General features: G+C 42.5%; 1 protein-coding gene across 1 annotated transcript; it reads left to right on the top strand.

The window, feature by feature from the left end:
* The first annotated feature begins 1,174 nt into the window (after positions 1-1,174).
* Positions 1,175-17,443, top strand: LOC143301986 (translocon-associated protein subunit gamma-like). Its single transcript, XM_076616468.1, has 5 exons — positions 1,175-1,338; positions 2,703-2,829; positions 4,144-4,236; positions 9,915-10,046; positions 16,798-17,443. Exons 1-5 carry the CDS (start codon positions 1,206-1,208, stop codon positions 16,862-16,864), a joined length of 552 nt encoding a protein of 183 aa, XP_076472583.1. The 5' UTR covers positions 1,175-1,205; the 3' UTR covers positions 16,865-17,443.
* Positions 17,444-19,648: the final 2,205 nt, after the last annotated feature.

The raw sequence follows: 19,648 nt of genomic DNA on the forward strand, positions 1-19,648 counted from the left end.
ATGGATACTTCTATAGCACACTATAATAATAATGGATGCTTCTATAGCACACTATAATAATAATAATAATAATAATAATAATAATAATAATAATAATCATGGATACTTCTATAGCACACTATAATAATAATAATGGATACTTCTATAGCACACTATAATAATAATAATAATAATAATAATAATAATAATAATAATAATAATAATAACGGATGCTTATATAGCACACTATCCAAAAATCTGCATGAAATATAATAATAATGGATTCTTATATAGCACACTATCCTGAAATCTGCATGAAATATAATAATAATGGATACTTCTATAGCACACTATAATAATAATAATGATAATGATGATGATACTACTTCTACTACTACTACTACTACTACTACTACTACTACTACTACTACTACTAATGGATACTTATATAGCGCACTATCCAGAAATCTGCTCTAGGTGCTTTACAAAAACGCTTTTGTTAACATAAAACATTACATCAATGTTACACACACACACACACACACACACACACACACACACACACACACACACACACACACACACACACACACACACACACACATACACACTGCATACATACATTTTAACATACATGTGTATCTAACAGCTACCCTAACACATACGCACACATCATCATCATCATCATCATCATGGCCTGGCTTCGCTGACGAAGATCTAGGAAGGGCGTTGTCCACGTCTGATGCAGGCACGCTCATGGCTGACAAGGCCAATGCGGGAAAAGCAGAGTCGGCCGCAGCGGTTGCAAGGGAAAGTCTTGTCTGGGTTCGCGGCTGCAGCGTCGTGGTTCTTCCTCCTTCTGCGTTTGTCCTCAAGGCACACATAGACAGGCACAAACTTACATAAACACACGCACACACAATATACATCCATGTACGTGCATGTAGTTATGTACACATACACATGTATACACACATTGTCAAGCACAGCTTGACTATGATATATAATATGATAGACAGAGTTGTCCTCACATTCCTGTTGTCAGATAAAAACAGAGTCAGTTTATCGCAGTATGAAAGTTGATATACACTTATGAAATAATAAGTTTTTATTTATTATTATCTTCTTCTTCTTTTTTTAAACCAACGTAATCAATGGATTTTGAAACATTTGTGTTTTAAGACAGAAATCCGTCGACTCCCATCAACTTCGGAAACAGTGTCAACATGGCTGGAGGAAACAAGAACAAGTTGTCCCGAGAAGAAGAGCTTCTGCTCCAAGATTTCAGTCGCAATGTCTCCACAAAGTCATCAGCCTTGTTCTATGGAAATGCGCTCATTGTGTCAGCTATTCCCATTTGTAAGTGATGTTGTTTTTGTATTTTTTCTGGGCTATATGTGTTACCGGTTGGACGTCTGTTCCCTGGAAGATGACGTGTACAGCAGAATGAAAGCGTCTGCTAGTCTACCGGCTGTTTGCATTATTGTCGTCTGTTGAACGCACACACACACACACACACACACACACACACACACACTCACATGTTGATATAATAATCATTGTCTGTTTTAAGATCTTACTCGAGGGAGAAAGAAGAAACAGAAACTGACAGATTTTGGATACATATCCCCTGTTTATTAAAAAAAAAAAAAAAAAAAAAAAAAAAAAAAAAAAAATCACACATCTACGATCAGTGTGCTCACAATTACTGACAAGTCTGGTGATGGAAAGAACTGAAAGAAGGTTCATTAAGAGAAAGAAACATAAATTATCGAAAATTAAAAAAATATAGTGAGAGACTGAGAGAGTCCTCAACATGAACAACCAACCGACAAGTTTGATAAATAAATTACTCCGTAGTAATATGTGATCAATCTTTATACTTTTTTTTTTTAATTGTATAAACTATAATGTAATTCATAATCTAGACCCCTTCATAGTTCATTTGTTTTCCAACTTGTGGTTGTACTGTTTTGTTCCTTGTTCCACATAGTCTGACATAATTGATACTGTTGTCTAGTCACTTGACTTGTGGTGCTCATTGTTAACTTTGTGGGAAACATTGACTGGTGTGTGTGTGTGTGTGTGTGTGTGTGTGTGTGTGTGTGTGTGTGTGTTTGTTTGTGTGTGTGTGTGTGTGTGTGTGTGTGTGTGAGAGAGAGAGAGAGAGAGAGAGAGAGAGAGAGAGAGAGAGAGTGTGTGTATGATCACTGTGTGTCACTGAGTGTGTGTGCGTGTGCGCGCGCGCGTGTGTGTGCTTGTGTGTGAACCTGTGTGTGTGTGTGTGTGTGTGTGTGTGTGTGTGTGTATAATGGTGTCCCTGTGTGTGTGTGTTATGGTGTCTGTGTGTGTGAGAGAGAGAGAGAGAAAGAGAGAGAGAGACAGACAGACAGACATTATGATGGTGTTGTGTGTGTGTTTCACTGTGTGTGTGTGTGTGTGTGTGTGTGTGTGTGTGAGACAGAGACAGACAGACAGACGGACAGCAAAGTGCAGCAGTCAACAGAGGTGAACCGTGAATGAAGAATTGGGAGGATGTGGGAAGAAGGGGAAGGGCCAGAAAGAACCTCTCATGCTTGTGTCGGCACTTGTACAATTCTTTCTGATGGCATGTGTCATGTGTGTGTGTGTCACTATCACTGTGTGAGTTGTTTCAGTCTCAGTGTGCATCACTGTCAGTGTGTCAGTTTCATAATGTGTGTCATGATGTGTGCTATATACAGGGTTATTTTGGCGCATCCATCAGCTAGACATGTACCAGTCAGCCATCATGTTTGTCCTGGGAACACTGGTCTCCACCTACCTGGTGGCTCTGGCCTACAGGAACGTCAAGTTCATCCTCAAACACAAGTCAGTCTCACACAGCGCAGAGACTGAGACAGAGAGGAGAGAGAGAAGGGAGGGGGACGAGAGAGAGAGAGGAGAGAGAGAGTGGGGATGGAGGGATGAGAGAGGGTGTGGTAGCATTGTTCACCAAGAATCGGTTAATTCACTGCATCACAGTTTTGCTTGGGGTTCGTTCTGAATATTGATTGAAAATTTGTGAAATTTAAAGTGATAGTGTCAACTGTATGTTATGTGAGAATATACATACATCAGTATACATAAAATGATAAATAACTAAATAGATAAATAACAAAAAAAACAGCCATAGATAACTAAATATTATAAATGAATGATGACATGACAGTCTATCAGTCAATCAATCAGTCTATCTATAGATCTATCTATCTTTCTGTCTATCTATCTATATTAGTATATATCTACCTGTAGATTAATATATCCATAGATCTTTCTGTCTGTCAGTATCTATTTGTCAGTATATATCTATCTATCTGTCAGTATCTGTCTATCTAGCTAGCTTGCTAGTTATCTATCTTACTTATTATATTTTATATTATAATAATGTACATGTGATTTTCTGCATGAACTGTGTGAACTAGGACTACGTTATAATGTATATATGATTTTCTACATGAACTGTGTAAACTACGACTACATTATAAATATAATGTATATGATTTTCAACATGAACTATGTAAACTAGGACTACATTATAATGTATATGATTTTCTACATGAACTGTGTAAACTAGGACTACGTTATAATGTATATATGATTATCTACATGAACTGTGTAAACTTGGACTAAGTTATAATGTATATATGATTTTCTACATGAACTGTGTAAACTAGGACTACATTATAATGTATATGATTTTCTACATGAACTTTGTCAACTAGGACTATATTATAATGTATATGATTTTCTGCATGAACTGTGTAAACTAGGACTACATTATGATGTATTTATATGATTTTCCATATAAACTGTGTAAACTAGTACTACATTATAATGTATATGATTTTCTACATGAACTGTGTAAACTATGACCACATTATAATGTATATGATTTTCTAAATGAACTATATAAACTAGGACTACATCATAATGTATATGATTTTCTACATGAACTGTATAAACAAGGAGTAGGACTACATTATAATATGTATGATTTTCTACATGAACTATTTATGTAAACTAGGACTACATTTTAATGTATGATTTTCTAAATGAACTGTGTAAACTAGGACTACATCCTAATGTATATGATGATGATGTACATGAAGTGTATAAACTACTAACTAGGACTGGTGTGTGCAGGGTGGCGGTGCAGCGGGAAGAGGCAGTGACACAGGACATGATGCGGCAGCTGGCTGACGACAAAAAGATGACCAGGAAGGAGAAAGATGAAAGGTACACACTGACTGATTGTCACCACCATCACCTTCACTTCAACTTGAAAAGAAAAGAAATACAAATTCTGGACAGAACACGTACACTAATACAGTGACATTAACTACATCATTGACATGTTTACTGCATATTAAGTGGAAACTGAATTAATTGGAATTAACATGAAACAAGAGAAATTGAATCGACCGTGTCATAGTTTCCTGGTGAGTGTTACTAAGCCTGTTGAACATATATCTCAGCAGATCTAGAGAAGACGGATAAATGTTGCAGTGTGTTTTTGGCGATGGCAACGTCGCCTTTACTGCGGACTTAAAAGAATTTCTTAAACAATGGTATGTGTGTATGTTGTGGTAGATAGGCAGTTAGTTATTTTATGACATATTAAAACAATGGTATGTGTGTATGTTGTGGTAGATTGGCAGTTAGTTATTTTATGACATATTAAAACAATGATATGTGTGTATGTTGTGGTAGATAAGCAGTTAGTTATTTTATGACGTATTAAAACAATGATATATGTGTGTATGTTGTGGTAGATAGGCAGTTATTTTATGACGTATTAAAACAATGATATGTGTGTATGTTGTGGTAGATAGGCAGTCAGTTATTTTATGACGTATTAAAACAATGATATGTGTGTATGTTGTGGTAGATAGGCATTTATTTTATGACGTATTAAAACAATGATATGTGTGTATGTTGTGGTAGATAGGCAGTTATTTTATGATGTATTAAAACAATGATATGTGTGTATGTTGTGGTAGATAGGCAGTTATTTTATGACGTATTAAAACAATGATATGTGTGTATGTTGTGGTAGATAGGCAGTCAGTTATTTTATGACGTATTAAAACAATGATATGTGTGTATGTTGTGGTAGATAGGCAGTTATTTTATGATGTATTAAAACAATGATATGTGTGTATGTTGTGGTAGATAGGCAGTCAGTTATTTTATGACATATTAAAACAATGATATGTGTGTATGTTGTGGTAGATAGGCAGTTATTTTATGACGTATTAAAACAATGATATGTGTGTATGTTGTGGTAGATAGGCAGTCAGTTATTTTATGACGCATTAAAACAATGATATGTGTGTATGTTGTGGTAGATAGGCATTTATTTTATGACATATTAAAACAATGATATGTGTGTATGTTGTGGTAGATTGGCAGTTAGTTATTTTATGACGTATTAAAATAATGATATGTGTGTATGTTGTGGTAGATAGGCAGTTAGTTATTTTATGTCTTAAAAGAATGATATGTGTGTACATTGTGGTAGATTGGCAGTTAGTTATTTTATGATGTGTTAAAAGAATGATATGTGTGTATGTTGTGGTAGATTGGCAGTTAGGTATTTTATGATGTCTTAAAAGAATGATATGTGTGTACATTGTGGTAGATTGGCAGTTAGTTATTTTATGATGTGTTAAAAGAATGATATGTGTGTACATTGTGGTAGATTGGCAGTTAGCTATTTTATGATGTCCTAAAAGAATGATATGTGTGTATGTTGTGATAGATTGGCAGTTAGTTATTTTATGACGTCTTAAAATAATGATATGTGTGTATGTTGTGGTAGATTGGCAGTTAATTATTTTATGACGTCTTAACTCTCTCCGGTCAACGGAATGAGTGTGCATTCCTACATGTAATGTATTCGGATTCGGACGACGGAATGGAATAGCGTTTTCCAAAAATAAAAATCCATCATGCGCTGCACGTCTGATTTTGTGATTAGCTAAACAGAGTGCATTATTGTGGGTCACTCCACAACCGAATGGTATAATTGGCCAGCCTGTAATGTGTGGCCTGTCTCACACGCACACTGACAAAGTCACTGATTGGTTGCCTGCTCGTGTGCCAGCCTGTAATGTGTGGCCTGTCTCACACGCACACTGACAAAGTCACTGACTGGTTGCCTGCTCGTGTGCCAGCCTGTAATGTGTGGCCTGTCTCACACGCACACTGACAAAGTCACTGACTGGTTGCCTGCTCGTGTGCCAGCCTGTAATGTGTGGCCTGTCTCACACGCACACTGACAAAGTCACTGACTGGTTGCCTGCTCGTGTGCCAGCCTGTAATGTGTGGCCTGTCTCACACGCACACTGACAAAGTCACTGACTGGTTGCCTGCTCGTGTGCCAGCCTGTAATGTGTGGCCTGTCTCACATGCACACTGACAAAGTCACTGACTGGTTGCCTGCTCGTGTGCCAGCCTGTAATGTGTGGCCTGTCTCACACGCACACTGACAAAGTCACTGACTGGTTGCCTGCTCGTGTGCCAGCCTGTTAGCAAAGTGGTGTCTGAAGCGGGCTCTTCTCAAAATGTTGCGGAACAAACAAGGCAGTGACGACAATGTTTTAGTGTTGCCAAAGTACTTGAAATGCTACAAACTGAAGGGTTGGACATTGAAGAGGTGGATGATGATGAAGAAGAAAGTGAATTAAATGCAGAAAGCAAGCATAGGTATGGTGATTCTGGGTGAAAAATTGGCATTATTTTCTACGTAATGGCAAAACTGTAAAAATAAGATGAGAAATTTGATTTTTCTTTTTATGTAATAGCCCAGCACGTAAAAAACCAGTTCTGAAATTTTCATTTTCTTACTCTGTATTTTGTCTTTTTTGCAATTTTTTTTCCAAACCCTTACAAATTGGGCCGTCTGTGTGGAAAAGCAAGGGACAAAACTTGCCGTCCTGAGTGAGTTAAAAGAATGATATGTGTGTATGCATACAAGATTCTGCCTACAAACAGAATTATTTGACTGACATAAGTATCAGTACAACTGCAGTACAAAGTATCTTTGTATGATGTACAAGACCCATCATACACTTGAGTAAGAAATAACAACAGTTACTTGAAAGTAAGTGGAGGCCAAAAAGACTTGGGGTGTTCAGCTGGAACGACACTAGTATGACTGACTGACACAACTGACTGACACACAGTATGACTGACTGACACAACTGACTGACACACAGTATGACTGACTGACACAACTGACTGACACACAGTATGACTGACTGACACACAGTATGACTGACTGACACAACTGACTGACACACAGTATGACTGACTGACACACAGTATGACTGACTGACACACAGTATGACTGACTGACACAACTGACTGACACACAGTATAACTGACTGACACACAGTATGACTGACTGACACACAGTATTACTGACTGACACACAGTATGACTGACTGACACAATTGACTGACACACAGTATGACTGACTGACACACAGTATGACTGACTGACGCAACTGACTGGCACACAGTATGACTGACTGACACAACTGACTGACACACAGTATGACTGACTGACACACAGTATGACTGACTGACACACAGTATGACTGACTGACACAACTGACTGACACACAGTATGACTGACTGACACACAGTATGACTGACTGACACACAGTATATAACTGACTGGCACACAGTATATAGCTGACTGACACACAGTATATAACTGACTGACACACAGTATAACTGACACAGTATAACTGACTGGCACACAGTATATAACTGACTGACACACAGTATAACTGACTGACACACAGTATAACTGACACAGTATAACTGACTGGCACACAGTATATAACTGACTGACACACAGTGACTGACACACAGTATATAACTGACTGACACACAGTATAACTGACACAGTATAACTGACTGGCATACAGTATATAACTGACTGACACACAGTATAACTGACTGACACACAGTATATAACAGACTGACACACAGTAGAACTGACTGACACACAGTATATAACTGACACAGTATAACTGACTGGCACACAGTACAACTAAACTTCAGCTAAAACGAAGAGAAAACCCATCTTTTAGCTGTAGGAGACCGAGCTCATCTCATTGAAATAAAAAAGGGCACGGTCACTCTTGGCACTTCTACAGTTGCATTTCAAACATCAGCTAAATACCTAGGTGTACATATTGATCAGACCTTGACCATGGCTGACCACATTTCATCCCTGTGTCGCTCATGCAATTTTCATCTTCGCAGACTGGCCTCAGTCAGACCATACTTAACAGAGAAAAACATGACTCAGTTGGTTTCCTCTTTTGTCCTGTCCAGACTAGATTACTGCAATTCTACCTTAGCAGGTTAACCATCTTCCTCTCTTATTAGACGACAGAAAGTACAGAACAATGCTGCATGACTTGTCCTAGCAAAAAAGAAATCTGATCATGTCACACCTCTTTTGCATCAGTTACACTGGCCTCCTATAGAGTCCCACATTCACTGTAAACGAGCGACACTTGCCTTCTGACATTTTGATGAATCTCTTCCCCCGTATCTCTCCTCTTTGCTGGAAATGCACAAACCTTGTAGAACGCTAAGATCTAGTTCTGAACTGTTACTTAAAGTCCCAAGAACTAATTTAAAATGTGCAGGGAAAAGGTCTTTTAGGGCTCAAGTACTCCAAATTTGGAATTCTTTGCCATCGTCCCTCAGAAACGCTCCTGATCTCCAGTCCTTCAAGTCAGATCTGAAAACGCACCTTTTCCGCAAACATTTCTGTACTCAGCACGATGGATAGCCTAAAGTCTGTTCGCCACATGGAGTTTTATGCTATTTATACTTGTGTAATCCTGTTTTAGTGCAGTTTATTTATTTAAAATGTCTGGACACGCGCACGCGTGCATGTGTGTGTGTGTGTGTGCAAGTGTGAGTGCTGACACAGGATAACTGACTGGCACAGTATAACTGACTGACACAGTATAACTGACTGACACACAGTATAACTCTGAGTGGTACTGTATAACTCTGACACAGTATAACTGACTGACACAATATAACTCTTAGTGACACTCTGTATAACTCTGACTGACACAGTACAACTGACTGACACAGTATAACTCTTAGTGACACTCTGTATAACTCTGACTGACACAGTATAACTGACTGACACAGCATAACTGTAAGTGACACTCTGTATAACTCTGACTGACACAGTATAACTGTAAGTGACACTCAGTATAACTCTGACTGACACAGTATAACTGTGAGTGACACTCTGTATAACTGACTGACACAGTATAACTGTGAGTGACACTCTGTATAACTGACTGACACAGTATAACTGACTGACACAGTATAACTGACTGACACAGTATAACTGTGAGTGACACTCTGTATAACTGACTGACACAGTATAACTGACTGACACAGTATAACTCTGACACAGTATAACTGACTGACACAGTATAACTCTGACTGACACAGTATAACTCTGACTGACACAGAATAACTGACTGAAAGAAACACAGTATAACTCTGAGGGACACTCTGTATAACTCTGACTGACACATTATAACTAACTGACACAGTATAACTGACTGACACAGTATAACTGACTGATACAGTATAATTGACTGACACAGTATAACTCTGAGGGACACAGTATAACTGACTGACACAGTATAATTGACTGACACAGTATAACTGTGAGTGACACTCCGTATAACTCTGACTGACACAGTATAACTATTTTTCATCATCATGTGGGAAAATGAAGTGACACAGTACAAAGCTACCACCCTCTCAGTTTTTAAATATTTTTTTTAATAATTTTTTTTAACAACAGCAACAAGACATGTAGATAATTAGTTATTATTGATGTGTTGTATTTTGCAGAATATTGTGGAAGAAGAATGAAGTGGCAGACTATGAAGCGACCACCTTCTCCATTTTTTACAACAACGCCCTGTTCCTGGTGTTACTGGTTGTGCTGTCTTTCTACATCCTGAGCAACTTCAACCCCACAATGTATCCTTTGAGTTGGACTGCTAGTCACTATTCACATTGATAGTCAGACATCCTGAACAACTTCAACCCCACTATGTATCCTTTGAGTTGGACTGCTAGTCACTGTTTACATTGATAGTCAGACATCCTGAACAACTTTAACCCCACAATGTATCCTTTGAGTTGAACTGCTGTAGTCACTATTCACATTGATAGTCAGACATCCTGAACAACTCCAACCCCACTATGTATCCTTTGAGTTGGACTGCTGAAGTCACTGTTCACATTGATAGTCAGACATCCTGAACAACTCCAACCCCACTATGTATCCTTTGAGTTGGACTGCTGAAGTCACTGTTCACATTGATAGTCAGACATCCTGAACAACTTTAACCCCACTATGTATCCTTTGAGTTGGACTACTAGTCACTGTTCACATTGATAGTCAGACATCCTGAACAACTTTAACCCCACTATGTATCCTGTGAGTTGAACTGCTAGTGAATTTTCACATTGATAGTCAGACATCCTGAACAACTCCAACCGCACAATGTATCCTTTGAGTTGGACTGCTGAAGTCACTGTTCACATTGATAGTCAGACATCCTGAACAACTTCAACCCCACTATGTATCCTTTGAGTTGAACTGCTAGTGACTGTTCACATTGATAGTCAGACATCCTGAACAACTCCAACCCCACTATGTATCCTGTGAGTTGAACTGCTGAAGTCACTGTTCACATTGATAGTCAGACATCCCGAACAACTCCAACCCCACTATGTATCCTTTGAGTTGGACTGCTAGTGACTGTTCACATTGATAGACATCCTGGCTGCAGCACTAAGAGCAGAGCGGTTTTGGTCAAGCTGTGAATGGCTGCAGCACTAAAAGCAGTGCAGTTTTGGCCAAGCTGTGAATGGCTGCGACACTAAGAGCAGTGCAGTTTTGGCCAAGCTGTGAATGGCTGCGACACTAAGAGCAGTGCAGTTTTGGCCAAGCTGTGAATGGCTGCGACACTAAGAGCAGTGCAGTTTTGGCCAAGCTGTGAATGGCTGCGACACTAAGAGCAGTGCAGTTTTGGCCAAGCTGTGAAAGAGTTCTCACTGCAGTGGAGAAAGCATCAATCATACAGTTGTGACTTTGCTGTTGGCCCCACTGTTAGCTGATGTAAGGAGTGTTGGGGCTGACCTTCACTGTTAGCCGATGTAAGGAGTGTCGGGGCTGACCACTGTTAGCTGATGTAAAGAGTGTTGGGGCTGACCTTCACTGTTAGCTGATGTAAGGAGTGTTGGGGCTGACCTTCACTGTTAGCTGATGTAAGGAGTGTTGGGGCTGACCTTCACTGTTAGCTGATGTAAGGAGTGTCGGGGCTGACCTTCACTGTTAGCTGATGTAAGGAGTGTCGGGGCTGACCACTGTTAGCTGATGTAAGGAGTGTTGGGGCTGACCACTGTTAGCTGATGTAAGGAGTGTCGGGGCTGACCACTGTTAGCTGATGTAAGGAGTGTCGGGGCTGACCTTCACTGTTAGCTGATGTAAGGAGTGTCGGGGCTGACCTTCACTGTTAGCTGATGTAAGGAGTGTTGGGGCTGACCTTCACTGTTAGCTGATGTAAGGAGTGTCGGGGCTGACCTTCACTGTTAGCTGATGTAAGGAGTGTTGAGGCTGAACTTCACTGTTAGCTGATGTAAGGAGTGTCGGGGCTGACCTTCACTGTTAGCTGATGTAAGTAGTGTCGGGGCTGACCTTCACTGTTAGCTGATGTAAGGAGTGTCGGGGCTGACCTTCACTGTTAGCTGATGTAAGGAGTGTCGGGGCTGACCTCACTGTTAGCTGATGTAAGGAGTGTTGAGGCTGAACTTCACTGTTAGCTGATGTAAGGAGTGTCGGGGCTGACCTCACTGTTAGCTGATGTAAGTAGTGTCGGGGCTGACCTTCACTGTTAGCTGATGTAAGGAGTGTCGGGGCTGACCTCACTGTTAGCTGATGTAAGGAGTGTCGGGGCTGACCACTGTTAGCTGATGTAAGGAGTGTCGGGGCTGACCTTCACTGTTAGCTGATGTAAGGAGTGTTGGGGCTGACCACTGTTAGCTGATGTAAGGAGTATCGGGGCTGTCCTCACTGTTAGCTGATGTAAGGAGTGTTGGGGCTGACCTCACTGTTAGCTGATGTAAGGAGTGTCGGGGCTGACCACTGTTAGCTGATGTAAGGAGTGTCGGGGCTGACCTTCACTGTTAGCTGATGTAAGGAGTGTTGGGGCTGACCTCACTGTTAGCTGATGTAAGGAGTGTCGGGGCTGACCACTGTTAGCTGATGTAAGGAGTGTTGGGGCTGACCTTCACTGTTAGCTGATGTAAGGAGTGTCGGGGCTGACCACTGTTAGCTGATGTAAGGAGTGTCGGGGCTGACCTTCACTGTTAGCTGATGTAAGGAGTGTCGGGGCTGACCACTGTTAGCTGATGTAAGGAGTGTCGGGGCTGACCTTCACTGTTAGCTGATGTAAGGAGTGTTGGGGCTGACCTTCACTGTTAGCTGATGTAAGGAGTGTCGGGGCTGACCACTGTTAGCTGATGTAAGGAGTGTTGGGGCTGACCTTCACTGTTAGCTGATGTAAGGAGTGTCGGGGCTGACCTTCATTGTTAGCTGATGTAAGGAGTGTCGGGGCTGACCACTGTTAGCTGATGTAAGGAGTGTCGGGGCTGACCACTGTTAGCTGATGTAAGGAGTGTCGGGGCTGACCACTGTTAGCTGATGTAAGGAGTGTCGGGGCTGACCTTCACTGTTAGGTGATGTAAGGAGTGTCGGGGCTGACCTTCACTGTTAGCTGATGTAAGGAGTGTCGGGGCTGACCTTCACTGTTAGCTGATGTAAGGAGTGTCGGGGCTGACCTTCACTGTTAGCTGATGTAAGGAGTGTCGGGGCTGACCTTCACTGTTAGCTGATGTAAGGAGTGTTGGGGCTGACCTTCACTGTTAGCTGATGTAAGGAGTGTTGAGGCTGACCTTCACTGTTAGCTGATGTAAGGAGTGTTGGGGCTGACCTTCACTGTTAGCTGATGTAAGGAGTGTCGGGGCTGACCTTCACTGTTAGCTGATGTAAGGAGTGTCGGGGCTGACCACTGTTAGCTGATGTAAGGAGTGTCGGGGCTGACCACTGTTAGCTGATGTAAGGAGTGTCGGGGCTGACCACTGTTAGCTGATGTAAGGAGTGTCGGGGCTGACCTTCACTGTTAGGTGATGTAAGGAGTGTCGGGGCTGACCACTGTTAGCTGATGTAAGGAGTGTCGGGGCTGACCTTCACTGTTAGCTGATGTAAGGAGTGTCGGGGCTGACCACTGTTAGCTGATGTAAGGAGTGTCGGGGCTGACCTTCACTGTTAGGTGATGTAAGGAGTGTCGGGGCTGACCTTCACTGTTAGCTGATGTAAGGAGTGTCGGGGCTGACCTTCACTGTTAGCTGATGTAAGGAGTGTCGGGGCTGACCTTCACTGTTAGCTGATGTAAGGAGTGTTGGGGCTGACCTTCACTGTTAGCTGATGTAAGGAGTGTCGGGGCTGACCTTCACTGTTAGCTGATGTAAGGAGTGTCGGGGCTGACCACTGTTAGCTGATGTAAGGAGTGTTGGGGCTGACCACTGTTAGCTGATGTAAGGAGTGTCGGGGCTGACCACTGTTAGCTGATGTAAGGAGTGTCGGGGCTGACCTTCACTGTTAGCTGATGTAAGGAGTGTCGGGGCTGACCTTCACTGTTAGCTGATGTAAGGAGTGTTGGGGCTGACCTTCACTGTTAGCTGATGTAAGGAGTGTCGGGGCTGACCTTCACTGTTAGCTGATGTAAGGAGTGTTGAGGCTGAACTTCACTGTTAGCTGATGTAAGGAGTGTCGGGGCTGACCTTCACTGTTAGCTGATGTAAGTAGTGTCGGGGCTGACCTTCACTGTTAGCTGATGTAAGGAGTGTCGGGGCTGACCTTCACTGTTAGCTGATGTAAGGAGTGTCGGGGCTGACCACTGTTAGCTGATGTAAGGAGTGTTGGGGTTGACCTTCACTGTTAGCTGATGTAAGGAGTGTTGGGGCTGACCACTGTTAGCTGATGTAAGGAGTATCGGGGCTGTCCTTCACTGTTAGCTGATGTAAGGAGTGTTGGGGCTGACCACTGTTAGCTGATGTAAGGAGTGTCGGGGCTGACCACTGTTAGCTGATGTAAGGAGTGTCGGGGCTGACCTTCACTGTTAGCTGATGTAAGGAGTGTTGGGGCTGACCACTGTTAGCTGATGTAAGGAGTGTCGGGGCTGACCACTGTTAGCTGATGTAAGGAATGTTGGGGCTGACCTTCACTGTTAGCTGATGTAAGGAGTGTCGGGGCTGACCACTGTTAGCTGATGTAAGGAGTGTTGGGGCTGACCTTCACTGTTAGCTGATGTAAGGAGTGTCGGGGCTGACCTTCACTGTTAGCTGATGTAAGGAGTGTCGGGGCTGACCTTCACTGTTAGCTGATGTAAGGAGTGTTGGGGCTGACCTTCACTGTTAGCTGATGTAAGGAGTGTCGGGGCTGACCACTGTTAGCTGATGTAAGGAGTGTCGGGGCTGACCTTCACTGTTAGCTGATGTAAGGAGTGTCGGGGCTGACCACTGTTAGCTGATGTAAGGAGTGTCGGGGCTGACCTTCACTGTTAGCTGATGTAAGGAGTGTTGGGGCTGACCTTCACTGTTAGCTGATGTAAGGAGTGTCGGGGCTGACCACTGTTAGCTGATGTAAGGAGTGTTGGGGCTGACCTTCACTGTTAGCTGATGTAAGGAGTGTCGGGGCTGACCTTCATTGTTAGCTGATGTAAGGAGTGTCGGGGCTGACCACTGTTAGCTGATGTAAGGAGTGTTGGGGCTGACCTTCACTGTTAGCTGATGTAAGGAGTGTCGGGGCTGACCTTCACTGTTAGCTGATGTAAGGAGTGTCGGGGCTGACCTTCACTGTTAGCTGATGTAAGGAGTGTCGGGGCTGACCTTCACTGTTAGCTGATGTAAGGAGTGTCGGGGCTGACCTTCACTGTTAGCTGATGTAAGGAGTGTTGGGGCTGACCTTCACTGTTAGCTGATGTAAGGAGTGTCGGGGCTGACCTTCACTGTTAGCTGATGTAAGGAGTGTTGGGGCTGACCTTCACTGTTAGCTGATGTAAGGAGTGTTGGGGCTGACCTTCACTGTTAGGTGATGTAAGGAGTGTCGGGGCTGACCACTGTTAGCTGATGTAAGGAGTGTCGGGGCTGACCACTGTTAGCTGATGTAAGGAGTGTTGGGGCTGACCACTGTTAGCTGATGTAAGGAGTGTTGGGGCTGACCTTCACTGTTAGCTGATGTAAGGAGTGTTGAGGCTGACCACTGTTAGCTGATGTAAGGAGTGTCGGGGCTGACCACTGTTAGCTGATGTAAGGAGTGTCGGGGCTGACCACTGTTAGCTGATGTAAGGAGTGTTGGGGCTGACCTTCACTGTTAGCTGATGTAAGGAGTGTTGGGGCTGACCTTCACTGTTAGCTGATGTAAGGAGTGTTGGGGCTGACCTTCACTGTTAGCTGATGTAAGGAGTGTGGGGGCTGACCTTCACTGTTAGCTGATGTAAGGAGTGTCGGGGCTGACCACTGTTAGCTGATGTTAGGAGTGTTGGGGCTGACCACTGTTAGCTGATGTAAGGAGTGTTGAGGCTGACCTTCTCTGTTAGCTGATGTAAGGAGTGTCGGGGCTGACCACTGTTAGCTGATGTAAGGAGTGTTGGGGCTGACCTTCACTGTTAGCTGATGTAAGGAGTGTCGGGGCTGACCTTCACTGTTAGCTGATGTAAGGAGTGTTGGGGCTGACCACTGTTAGCTGATGTAAGGAGTGTTGAGGCTGACCACTGTTAGCTGATGTAAGGAGTGTTGGGGCTGACCTTCACTGTTAGCTGATGTAAGGAGTGTCGGGGCTGACCTTCACTGTTAGCTGATGTAAGGAGTGTTGGGGCTGACCACTGTTAGCTGATGTAAGGAGTGTTGAGGCTGACCACTGTTAGCTGATGTAAGGAGTGTCGGGGCTGACCACTGTTAGCTGATGTAAGGAGTGTCAGGGCTGACCACTGTTAGCTGATGTAAGGAGTGTTGAGGCTGACCACTGTTAGCTGATGTAAGGAGTGTCGGGGCTGACCACTGTTAGCTGATGTAAGGAGTGTCGGGGCTGACCACTGTTAGCTGATGTAAGGAGTGTTGAGGCTGACCACTGTTAGCTGATGTAAGGAGTGTCGGGGCTGACCACTGTTAGCTGATGTAAGGAGTGTCAGGGCTGACCTTCACTGTTAGCTGATGTAAGGCGTGTCGGGGCTGACCACTGTTAGCTGATGTAAGGCGTGTCGGGGCTGACCACTGTTAGCTGATGTAAGGAGTGTCGGGGCTGACCTTCACTGTTAGCTGATGTAAGGAGTGTCGGGGCTGACCTTCACTGTTAGCTGATGTAAGGAGTGTTGGGGCTGACCTTCACTGTTAGCTGATGTAAGGAGTGTTGAGGCTGACCTTCACTGTTAGCTGATGTAAGGAGTGTTGAGGCTGACCATGATGTAATGTCCACAGATGTACACCTTCCTCAGACACACATGTACACCATGATGTAATGTCCACAGGTGTTATCAGACACACATGTACACCATGATGTAATGTCCACAGATGTACACCTTCCTCAGACACACATGTACACCATGACAGACAACACCTGTACAAAATGATGTCTTCAGTTATTGATCCTTGACAGTGGTGTCAGAAATTACGCAGGGTCAGTTGGAGCGGCGGCAGGACTGTTGGCCTTGTTCTCCACCAGTCAGAAGTGACGGCTGCAGCGTCACTGACATGCTGCTTCATTCTGTTCATTCGACTGTCACTGTTCAGTGTGTCTCCCTCTGTTGGGGAATATAAGACCTTTCATTTTATGGTACAGTTAGTGTTCTGTGTCTGTCTGGGAAATAATAGATGTTTCATTTTATGTTATAGTTAGTGTTCTGTGTTCTCTCTCTGCTGGGGAAATAGGAAACATTTGATTCTGTGTTATTGTATAAGTGACTATCTTGGACTTTGTTCTTGAACACTGAAGTTGAATGGTTTTGCAGAACTGCACATCAGTATGTCACAACAGTATACCTTAGGGTTTCTTCTTGAAGTACAATACCGGAACTAACGGATACAAAACAAATTATTACATTTTTCATGGAAGTGAATGTCTGGTGAATGTCATCTGATTTTCCTGCATCAAAATCATGAAGTTGATGAAGTGAATGTGGCAGTAATGTATGTGATGAGCTTTGGTTTGGTCAAAGACAACAGTTTTGTTCTAGTCCTCACAGGGTGAAAGTTTATCCAACATGTTAAAGTCAACCGATTCCTTTGAAATCAATAAATGCTACCAACATGAAGACTTCTGATTCTGTGTCTATGTTACAACTTCTGTATGTGTATATGTGCATGTGTATTCCTTTGTGTGTTTCCGAATACAAGTGTACACATGTGTGTGTGTGGAAGAGAGTGCATTGTCTATTTCGATTTGAAAATATGATGCTGTCATTTACTTCAACACACACACACACACACACACACACACTTTCTCTATTTGCATATGTTTCTGATTTGTTTTTTGTTTTAATGCTGAAGCAAATCTTTAGTCTTTTCTAAACACTTTCAACAGCAGAAACAAAACATTTTACAATATCAGAAACAAACTAGATATACCTCTATACCATTTCAGAAACAACCATGCAAACTAGATATACCTCTGTATACAATATCAGAAACAGTCAAGCTAGATACACCCCTGTATACAATATCAGAAACAAACATCCGAACTAGATATACCTCTGTATACAATATCAGAAACAGGCAAACTAGTTATACCTCTGTATGGTGGTGGTGGTGGTGGTGTGTGTCCATCGAGATCGATGATGACCATCGTTGTCATCCTGCTGGGGGATGGGGGGAGGGTGGTGGTGGGGTGGACGGGAGGATGCTCATGAATCTATCTGTGAATGCGCAGATGGCTGAATAGTCCAATCTGCGCACGAAATGTTCGCTGACAATTGGTGCAGACAAAGACGGGCATACCATTGTCAGGGAGCTTGTTTGCCCGTGACTTTCTGGCCTGCCTCTTCTGAACAGCTGCAGCAGTCCTGTTGGCCTCGCACAACTTGGCGCCTTTGTGCACAGCAGTGCGCCATTTGTCACGGTCCACTGCAGATTCCTCCCAGGAGTCAGGGTTGATATCAAACGCTTTCAGAGAGACTTTCAGAGTATCTCTGAAGCGTTTCTTCTGACCTCCGTGTGATCTCTTCCCTTGTTGCAGCTCGCCATAGAAGAGCCTTTGGGGCAGCCGATGGTCTGGCATGCGCGCCACATGTCCAGCCCAGCGAAGCTGGGACTGCATCAGGATGGTGAAGATGCTGGGAAGACCTCTGTATACAATATCAGAAACAACCATGCAAACTAGATATACCTCTATATACAATATCAGAAACAGTCAAGCTAGATATACCTCTGAAAGCAATATCAGAAAGAAACATGCAAAGTAGATATACCCCTGTATACAATATCAGAAAGAAACATGCAAACTAGATATACCTCTGTGTACAATATCAGTGTGTGTGTGTGTGTCTATATATATATATATATATATATAGACAATATCGGAAACAGGCAAGCTAGATATACCCCTGAATACAATATCAGAAACAGGCAAACTAGATATACCTCTGTATACAATATCAAAACACACAACCATTCATATAAAAGCCCTGTTATTCTTAAAAACAACAACAAACAAAAACAGCAACAAAAAACAATGGCCGTTTGACTTGAAAAAGAATTATGCAAGTGCGTTAAATAGAAATGCAGAATTTTGTGTTAGCTGTAGATTATTCAAGTAACTGCATGCATAAACAGTAAATGAGTAATATCTTTAAAATTCAGTTGGCCAGTTTCAGGGTCCCACATACAATGGTGTATGTCAGTGTGTTCAGTGGAAGACCAGTTTTAGTTGCTTTTTCCAGCAGACATTGTTACTTGATGGGTGTAGTGGTCGGATGAACTCATTCATTCATTTGCTATTTGAGTTGGTCTGTGAGGCATCTGGACCATAAGAGTTTTAAATCCATCCATACATTTCATCGTACGTTTTTTGAAGTTGTGTGCAGAATGTTATGGAACATATGGTATGCAGCTATATATGTTTAGATATTCATAATGTAACAAACACAGTGTGTTTACAAACAGATCTTTCTCCACCGTTGACAGATGGTTGGCCTTCATGACACTTCGTTCACTGTTTGTTTCTATGCACCTTTCTATTTTTAGTTGTGATTGGCAGGTTGTTGTTTGTTTTGTTTTGTTTTATCTTGGTTAATTAATTTAACTGTCACTGCACAGTATAAATCTATAATAAAAAAAAAAAAAAAAAAAAAAAAAAAGGAATCAAAATCAATGTATATTTTTTTTGAAGGAACAAAAGGCCACGGTTATATACACGTCACTAATGTGTGTGTGTGTGTGTGTGTGTGCGTGCGTGTTTGCGTGTGTGCGTGCGTGCATGTGTGAGGCACAGTTCTTGCTATGACTTTTCGGTTTTGGGCTGC

Source organism: Babylonia areolata, chromosome 28 (genome assembly GCF_041734735.1).
Source record: "Babylonia areolata isolate BAREFJ2019XMU chromosome 28, ASM4173473v1, whole genome shotgun sequence".
Lineage (NCBI taxonomy): Eukaryota > Metazoa > Mollusca > Gastropoda > Neogastropoda > Buccinidae > Babylonia > Babylonia areolata.

Bases quoted from the DNA above. Each gene is read 5' to 3' on its own strand.
- LOC143301986 (XM_076616468.1), top strand. From the start codon at position 1,206: ATGGCTGGAGGAAACAAGAACAAGTTGTCCCGAGAAGAAGAGCTTCTG. The intron at 1,339-2,702 runs GTAAGTGATGTT...TGCTATATACAG, and splicing joins TGTGTCAGCTATTCCCATTT to GGTTATTTTGGCGCATCCAT. The intron at 2,830-4,143 runs GTCAGTCTCACA...TGGTGTGTGCAG, and splicing joins AAGTTCATCCTCAAACACAA to GGTGGCGGTGCAGCGGGAAG.